The 9,584-nt window shown below is 41.7% G+C and overlaps 1 protein-coding gene across 15 annotated transcripts in view; it reads right to left on the bottom strand.

The window, feature by feature from the left end:
* The window catches only part of Camk4 (calcium/calmodulin-dependent protein kinase IV), a 280,008-nt gene that overhangs the window by 67,010 nt on the left and 203,414 nt on the right, over positions 1–9,584 (bottom strand). For all 15 annotated transcript variants that reach the window (XM_087592142.1, XM_087592146.1, XM_087592138.1 and 12 more), the window contains 1 exon segment: positions 1,240–1,312. In XM_087592142.1, coding sequence (XP_087448268.1) covers positions 1,240–1,312 — 73 coding nt within the window.

The following is a 9,584-nucleotide window of genomic DNA, read 5'->3' as shown; positions in this document are numbered from 1 at the left end:
CGAGTGACCAGGACCAGCATGTTTCTACCCACGGCATTGGGGGTAGAGTGATGCCTTGGTTTCAACATATGTACTAGGTATTTGAATTCTGTTCTCGGTCGCACAGCAAATCCTCCTATCCACCAAGCCTCTTCCCAGCCCACACTTGTTTTTCCTGTGGATGAAATGAGTGGAACGTGTGTTTGTTTTCTCTTTTTTTTTGGTGATTTCTTAAGATAACAAACTGAAGAATAGTATTATTTGGCTGTGGGATTTCTCTCCATAGCCCTGGCTCTGCTGGAACTCTCTCTGTAACTTGGCTAGCCTCAAACTCAAGGGATGCCTCCTGAGTGCCAGAAGCAAAGGTGTGTGGTTATTTTATTTTTTAACTAATTCTGGTAAACATCCTTCTTTGGGACCTGTTGTGTATGCTCAGAAAATAAGTTGTTTTAGCTTCATGCTCAACAATGAATCATTAAGATAATCTAGCCAGTGACCAGAGCTGGAGAGATGGTCCAGCAGCTGACAGCTTACTGCTCTTCCAGGCCATCTGAGTTCAGCTGCCAGCACTCAGTTAGGGCACTCTATAACTTCAGCTCCAGGGACTCCGACACCATCTTCTGGGTTCCTGACACTTACATGTACGTGTGTGTGTGTGTGTGTGTGTGTGTGTGTGTGTGTGTGTGTAGAAATGGAAACCAGCGACCATATTGGAAGATTTTAATCAGCATAGTTGAAACATGTCTCATCTAGGTAACAATTACCTGAATTTCGAACCAAATTGTGAAATGACGTATTCATAAACGTGTATTTGCCTCCACGATTAATTTATAAAGTTGTACGTCAATATAAAATTTCATCTTATATTTTCCCTCAAATATAAAAGGAAATGCAACAGCAGCAATCTCTATGCTTTAGGGCCCATGTTTAACTTATTTTACCTTCTTCCATTTCCAATCGAACTGCATAAAATAAAACCAACAAAGAAATACACTGAAAAGTGAGGAAGGAGATGTTAGAGAACAAGTAAGAGCAGTAGACAGACTGTGAATAGCTCGACGGACCTACAGGGCGGCACATCCTTCAGATGCGAGTAGCCAGTTCGCTATGTGCATTAATTAAGCATATTTTCTTGCGCTACCTCATCCACGCCTGCACTTTGCTTGCATTGACACCACACACCTGCATGGCTTGAATGATGCCTGTAAAAGGCAGAGGTGGCCAACGGTTGAACACTCACGGCTGCTGATTCGTACTTACAGCAACTGCCTCCAGGATCTGCTTCACAGCATCGGCCGCGTCGCGTTCACTGTAATAGCCTTTCTCCACAATCCTGAAGAAAATAAACACAAAATGCTTCTCAGACAGATACTTTTAGTTGGATGGGTACTAAAGGAAGTTAATTAAATCAACGTCAGAGAAGATACATCTGAACAATTGCAACAGCTTTTCCAACACCAGGGGGAAGATTCCAGAAACAGCCATTCTAAAATCTCGACTTTGCTAAGAAAATGAAAAACATTTATTTTCTCTCGGTTTAACCCAACCACTAGCCTTTCTTATTTTAACTTTAAATTGTAAATTATTTCAAACATCTGCCAAAGTAGATTTTTATTCTACATATATCCCACCTTCTAATTTATGATGATCTTTATATCTGTCTGAAGATTTATTTTCTTTCATGTTTTATTATTTTAAAGCAACAGCATATACTCAAAGGATAATAAATCTTTTAAAAATCATAGCATAATCACAGTACCATACTTGTAAAGTACACCAAATCTTTATATTATCAAATATAACCCAATGCAATTTTCCAAGTTCACAAACATGTCAAATCTCTGTTTATTAGAAATTGTTTTCAAATGAAATTTATAAAACTTGGGTAGCTATTTTTCAGAAAGTAACTTCATTTTGTTTTTGACTCTTTTAAAGCAAAAAATATACCTTTTCAAAGTAGCAGTAGCTGATGTTAATAACCAAATTAAAAATCTATAAAATGTTTCAAAATTGGGAGATAGAGGAGGAGGAGGAAGTGTAGGATAGAATTGTGATGATAAAATAAAAGAACATAAGGAAAGCTCTTAAAGATTGTAGTTATTAAACTATCAAAAAGATACATTTCAATTTTTAATGATTCTACCTATTCATAGAAATGGTAAAACGCAAACTCATAATCTTTTAAAAGGCTGAGAAGAAAATCTCCTAATGTGCCCCATTGCTTTATTATTTAGACACTTAAAATTTATTTTGTTTTTCCTAATTATGTACGTTGCTCATAAGCCCTCCTCCAAATCCTAGAGTATGTCCCTGAGGTGTTTATTATTTGCTTCTTAAAAACCATTCTCATAAATATTTCCTTACAACACTATATATCTTCTACAATTTATGACAAAGTTAGGTAGTTAGTTTGACTTATAAAAACATCTATTGAAATAATGTATTTTAAATATGTATTTATTTATTTAGTGTGTTGGGGTCTGTGTGTGGGGTTATGGAGGTAACATGACACCCCTGTGGGAGTTGGAGGACAACTTCCAGGGACTGATCTCAGCTGGTCAGGCTTGGCAGCAAGACCCTTCATCTGCTGAGGTATCTCACGGAAATAATTCCCTAGACTACACTTTTGAACATTTAACATGTAATACGGGGCTGCAGAGATGGCTCTAACAGACATCCCGAGCAACCACACGGTGGCTCGTACACCTCTATAATAAGATCTGGCGCCCTCTTCTGGCATGGAGGCATACATGCAGCCAGAACATCATTTACATAATAAATAAATACATCTTAGACCGCAACATAAAACTAATGGAAGAGAAAGTGGGGGATAGCCTTGAACACATTGGTACCGAAGACAACTTCCTGAACAGAACTCCCGTAGCTCATGAACTAAGATCAACAATTAATAAACAAGACCTCGTGAAACTGTAAAGCTTCTATAAGGCAAAAGACACAGTGTACAGGACAAAATGGCAGCCTACAGAAGGGGGAAATATCTTCACCAACTCTACACAATGTAACAGTACTTGTACCCAAACTACATAACGAATTCAAGAAATTAGATACCAATAACTCAAGTAACCCAATTTTTAAAAGGAGGTGCAGAGCTAAACAGAATTTTCAATAGAGGAATATCAAATAGCCAAGAAGCACTTAAAGCAATATTTAACGTCATCAGGAAAGGGGAAATCAAAACGACTCTGAAATCCCATCTTATATCCATGAGAATGGCTAAGATCAAAACCTCAAGGAGCAGCACGTGCTGGCAAGAATGTAGAGCAAGAGGAACAGCTCTCCACTGCTAGTGGGAAGAAAGGCAAACTGGGACATACACTCTGGAAATCAATTTGGCGGTTCCTCAGAAAATTGGGAATAGTTCTACCTCAAGACCCAGATATACTACTCCTGGATATATACCCAAAAGCTGCCCCACCATACCACAAGGATACTTGCTCCATACTCACAGAAGCTTTATTTGTAATAGCTAGAAACTGAATACTCTCCAGATATCACTCAACTGAAGAATGGATAAAAAATGTGGTTCCTTTACACAACGGAATACTATTCAGCTATTAAAGACAAGGGCATCATGAATTTTGCAGGCAAATGGATGAAACTAGAAAATATCACCCTGAGCGAGATAACCCAAATCCAAAGGACATGCATGGTACTCAATTATAAGTGGATATTAGCCATAAAGTACAAGATGATCATCCTGCATCCATAGACCCAAAGAAGCCAAATAATGAGGGCCAAAGGAAGGATGTTTGAATCCTACTCAGAAGGGGAAATAAAGTAGACATCGAAGGTGAATGGAGGAAGGTAATTAGGTGAAAGAGGAGACAGGGATGGGTCAGGGGTTCAAATGTAGTGAGAGCCAGGGAGAGAAAACAGAAATCAGAGAGGGGGCTGCATGGAGGCGATCTCTAGGATGTGCCAGAGACCTGGGACACTGGGAGGAGTCTACAGGGGTGGCTCTAGCTGAGACTTCTAGCAGTAGAGGATATGGAGCCTGAAGTGGCCAAGGCAGGACGACCAAGTGGAGGGATAAGGACAGCAACAAATCCACAAAACCTTCAACCCAAAATGTGCCCTGCCTACAAGACATGCAGGGACAAGGTGGAGCAAAAAGGAGGGAATGGCCAACCAATGACCGGCCCAATTTGAGACCCATCCCACGGGCAAGAACACATCCCTGACACTATTAAAGATACTCTGTTATGGTGGTAGACAGAAACCTGGTGTCACTGTCCTCTGAGACGCTCCACCCATTAGCCAGTGGAAAGAGATGCAGAGAACCACAGTCAAACACTTGATGGACCTGAGGAGTCTTGTGGAAGAGTTGGGGGAAGGATTGAGGAACTCGAAAAGGACAGGGACTCCTCAGGAAGACCAACAGAGTCAACTCACCTGGGCCCTTGGGGCTTTCAGAGTCTGAACCACCAACCAAAGAACATACATGGGCTGGACCTAGGACCTTCCTACAAGGTGTGCAGCTTGATCTTAATGTGGATCCCTCAATAACTGGAGTGAAGAGGCTATTCCTGACTCTGTTAACTGCCTCTGGATCCAGTAACCCTAACTGAGTCACCTTGTCTGGCCTGAATAGGAGAGGATATTCCTAGTCCTGCAGTGACTTGATGTGCCAGAGTGGGGTGATAAAGAATGGGAGAGGACGATGTTTGTGGAGGGGCTAGAAGGAGAGCATCTGTGATCAGGATGTAAAATGAATGAATGAATGAATGAATAAATAAATAAATAAGTAAATACATTTTACACAAGTCTGAGAGAAGAGAAAAGGGTTTTCTGTGACAGAGAAGGTGGAGAACTTTCACTGCCATGTTGCTACCTCTCCACTTTGTGCTCTAGATAGTTTGTGCTGTAACCATCACAAAGGTGACTGGTGGCTTTCCTATACACTGTATCTGCAATCTCAAGGTCTTCTATAGTTATGGTAGAAAGGAACTGGTACAAATGTGATGGAGAATGACAACTGATAATTAGCTTTCTTTGAAATCTTTCAATCCTACCCCAAGATGGTAAACTAATTTACTTCATGACCTTCAATTTTTTTTTATTTTCTATTGAATATAAGCCACCTACCCTAAGGAATTTTGCTTCAGCAATATTTATGAACTAGTGCAGAATCTGGGTTTCAGAACAAATATTCAGGAACTCTTTGGATGGAGGAGTGGCATATTAGTGAAATAATTCATCTAACATTCCGACCGATGCATTTATTCATTTAATAAATATTATGGAGTGACTGCTGTGTGGGGTTCTCAGGAGTGAGTGAGGCATGCTCCTTTGCTCTTTGCACTGACGAGCTCTTTCCTTACATCAGTAGACAGGCTGTGATGCAGGCAGTGGGGGCTCACTAGAGAGGTCAGAGAAAGGTAATAATCTAGGTTAGGATCTTGCGGGAAGAGAGATGTCTCAGATCAGACCTGAAAAGTGAACCTAAGTTTCCTAGATGTCAAAAGGGGCGGGAATAGGGCTGAGAGTGGATGAGGAGTATGGGATCAATAAAAACAGGACACTTGTCTGCCCAGTAGTAGTTCTGATGAGTAAGTGGAGTTTTATAACTTGGACAGCAATGTAAGGTAATTATGTCTCAGAAGATCCACTTTTACAGGTTCCTGCTGGTCTCCTGTAGACATGTACACTCTAGGGCGAGCCTTTTCCCTTCCTCGGCCATCATTCTTCTGCACACTATTCTTGACTCTCCTGTGTATATTTCCACAGGGTGATGTCATCTACCAGAAGATCTCATCGCCACTGAGTAGATTTTGATGTCCTGCTCATGGATTTACAAATTCCTATTAAAGGCTTTTTCATTCTAAAAAATGGAAACGAGGCTACAGAAGAACTAGAAAATGAGGGTGGGCAGCAATAGTCCACAGCACACCTTCCTGTCTGACATGAGCCAGGCACTTTTGGGGAGAAAGAGGATTAGGCTTCATTTGGTTCCATGTGAGATGGTAAAGAATTATCATAGAGCTACATACTCATACATAGTAACTATGAGATGTCATGCCGGAGCTTATATGATGGAGTTATTGATCAGCTCCCTAATGAGGAGCAGAAGCATCTCGTGAGCAGGAACACATAACAAAGACACGAAGTTCTGCTGCATCTTCTACCTCACCTCAACCGTAATTCCACACAGTCGACCTTGGTCCCTATGACCCTTCCTCTGATTCTCGCCTTCTGCTAAAAGGAACTTTGCTCTCAGACAACGTTTAATCTTCGTCACAGGGTTATGTTTCTGGGCTCCAGACATTTCATTATAAATATCTTATAAGTTGGGCTATCTGCCCAGAAAGCTTGAGACTGATTAGTTAAGGTCAATAGCACCGAACTCTTTATGATAAATATGGGTTAATAACAGGACTCTGATAGTAAGTGAAGATATTAATGGCCAAGCAGAGGAAGATGAAGGTGATGTGTGGACACAGCCTCTGTGGGACTTGAATCATTCTCAGAGCTTGGCAGCAAGCACTGCTCATAGGAGTCTCTCAATAATTAGTCACAGCCTCATGACTGATCGCCAAATGAATGGATGTCAGAAAAATGTCAGGCTGAGGCCATCTGGACAGTCCCTTGGCGGGTGTTCTTATCACCACAAGCAAAGGCACTGGACTGGAAGTGATGCCCATCCCAGCCACCTCAGCCCTTAGCCCTGGAGACCTTATCAGTGCTTTCTGAAAGAAACCCGGGAAAGGAGGGTTCTAAGTTCAAGTGGTGTAGACCATTTTAGATATGACTTATTTTAAACAATGTCGAAGTGATTCAAATTCAGCAAAACAGGAAGCTTGCTTCATGAAGTGACATACATTCCATTATACAAGTTAGCTGACATCGTATTAAAAATGGCCCTGAAATGGGACGAGACTGGGAAGTCAAGGGTTTACAGCTCTATACAAAATATACTAAACTTTGATTTCCAGAAGTAACAAAAGTATTCAGTCACTGTAAGGGCTGTAGAGCTTTAAAAAGAGGAAATAATTTCGCCCCTGATTTTGGTCTCTCGCATTCTATAAAACATTTGGATGCTTCTAGAATTTTAAGATCATTTTCAAAGGCCCAAGCCTGACGACTGGTCTCCATGACACAACTCCACACTGTTGTTAACACTCCATTGTTAGCTAGACTAGAAGGTTCAGAGCTAAAACGAAACGTCTCCTGGCATCTTCAGGACAATCTATCCCTAGACTACGCTTCCTACAGGATGAGAGAGTGGAAAATAGTGCAGGGCAGCTTCCCCGGGCTCTTTGCTACAATATCCTTGGCCCTAAGAGTTTTCCTTCCTTAAGTACTGTTCTTTTTACTGCCACTGCTTTGCTGCTCTGGTCCATACAGGCCTCTTCTTCCTAGCTGATCTATTTTCCTTCTTATCTTTTCCTGTTTAATTGTAGGATAAGAAAATACGGGTACTAAGTATTTCTCTCTGAGGATGTGCCATATGCATGACTCTGGTGCATTTGATCCTCTCAGAATAATTGCCACAAATTGAATTGAGCACATCTCCACCCAGGCAGTTAGCAGAGGCACTAACAGATGCAGAGCTCAGATCATGTCCTGAGGCCTCAGACTTTCTGGCACACGGATTAGCAGCCCTCCTGCCCTGTGCTCCAATCGTGTCTCTTTCTCAAATGACTGGGCTATCAAGTAGCGGTAGGTTCATGGGAAAAAGACATTGGGCTGATGAAAATGTGTACAAGAGGATTGAATGTCGTAAGATAAAAGCCCGAAATAACATGAGTTTCAGGAATCAAATCTCAGTGAATAACAGCACACCACTGTGCTATGACACATAAAATTCTATTAAAGTGGATATTTCTGTGTCTCAGCATAAATGTGTTTTTCCTTTATAGGCTTCATTTACTGCTTTTGCACATTTCATTGAAGGCGTCCTCATTTATATGCTTTCTTCAAGAACCAGAGGGCCTTAGACTCATATATTAAAAAAGCAATTTCAAAGCTCCACCAGCACCTGCCATGTAGGAGCTCTAGGGAGGGGAGCGGGTTGTGGATCAATGTGGGTACTGGCTGGGGAGTTGCACTGCAGGAGAAAGAGAAGGGCAAACCAAATTGCAGGCTTGGGAATGGGCCCAAGGGATTTCTGGTCCAATTCTTTCATACTAGAGATGAAAAGTCTGACACAGAGACTCTCTGTAAATTGCTGGAGAACACATTGTTCATTCAACCATTCACTTGACAAATATCTCACCACTGTTTGCTTTCTGCCTCGCTCAGCATTTGAAATGGAGACGAAGAAACATGCTACCCGCCCCATCTCCTGCCAGTACACCGTGCTTTGGGTATCATTCCGCCTGGGAAGGTCCTTGTCTCCATCCTCTACCTGGTACTTTCTAGTTCCACTTATAAGAGTCCTAGTTCCACTTTGAAACTGTGTATTTTCATACTGTGGCTTTCTTTACTGGTGTCAGTATACTTTTGTTTGGAAGATGATGACAATATTAAAAATATCCCAGTCCAAATCAGTTTTCTTCCTTTTTTCCCAAACTTGGGTTCCTTGGGCACAGAAGCAGTGTACGAGAGTTAATGTGAGGGAAATAAAGCAGGTAACGAAGCCACCATGGTGAGGCGATGCAGGGCTGTAAGTGGATATGTTGGACATAATTGAAAACGTATTCACTTGAACTAAAAATGGTGAATAGTGGGGTTGGAGAGATGGCTCAGTGGTTAAGAGAGCTGACTGCTCTTCCAAAGGTCCTGAGTTCAAATACCAGCAAGCACATGGTAGCTCACAACCATCCATAATGGGATCTGATGCCCTCTTCTGGTGTGTCTGAAGACAGCCACAGTGTACTCACATACATAAAAATAAATAAATCTTTAAAAACACTTTGAGAAGCTTTTGGGCTTCTCTGGCTGAACTCTTGCTTCAGAACCGAGAAGGGGATAGATTAATGGAGGGAGGAGCCCTTTAGCCACAGAAAAGAAAGTGATAAGGCTGCAGAGGGCAGAGACAATAAATAAAATTAGCAGATTGGGAACTGCTAAAAGAAAGGAGGAGACAGAAGGAGGAGAAATCTGTGCTGATTAACTTCATGGTTAGCCAGTTCACAAAGGCTGGGGGCTGAGGGAGACAAGACTTAGAACTGATGGAAAACTTCTGAGTTCATCTGAGCCCTGGGGGATTAGCAGTGTCAATGGGATCCCTAGTCAACACCCCCCCACACCATTAATTTTCTTTTCCTCTCCACTGATAGCCTAGTTGCCAGTGTAGCTAAGCTAAAGGGAATATAAAATAAAAGGGAAAGGTAGAACCTGAGAGATTGAAAAGGGAAAAGACTCTGGAGAGAGATTAAGAAGGAAACACCTGGGGCTGGAGAGATGGCTCAGGGATTAAGAGCACTAGCTACCCCTTCCAAGGGTCCTGAGTTCAATTCCCAGCAACCACATGGTGGCTCACAACCATCTATAAGGAGTTCTGATCCCTTAAATGGCATGCAGGTGTAGATGCAGACAGTGTACTCATGTACATAAAATAAATCAATCTTTAAATGAGAGGGGGTAAGGGAGGGAGGAAGGGAGAGAGAGAGAGAGAGAGAGAGAGAGAGAGAGAGAGAGAG

Source organism: Rattus norvegicus, chromosome 18 (genome assembly GCF_021556685.1).
Source record: "Rattus norvegicus strain SHRSP/BbbUtx chromosome 18, alternate assembly SHRSP_T2T, whole genome shotgun sequence".
Taxonomy (NCBI): domain Eukaryota; kingdom Metazoa; phylum Chordata; class Mammalia; order Rodentia; family Muridae; genus Rattus; species Rattus norvegicus.
This window is presented reverse-complemented; position numbering and strand designations above follow the sequence as displayed.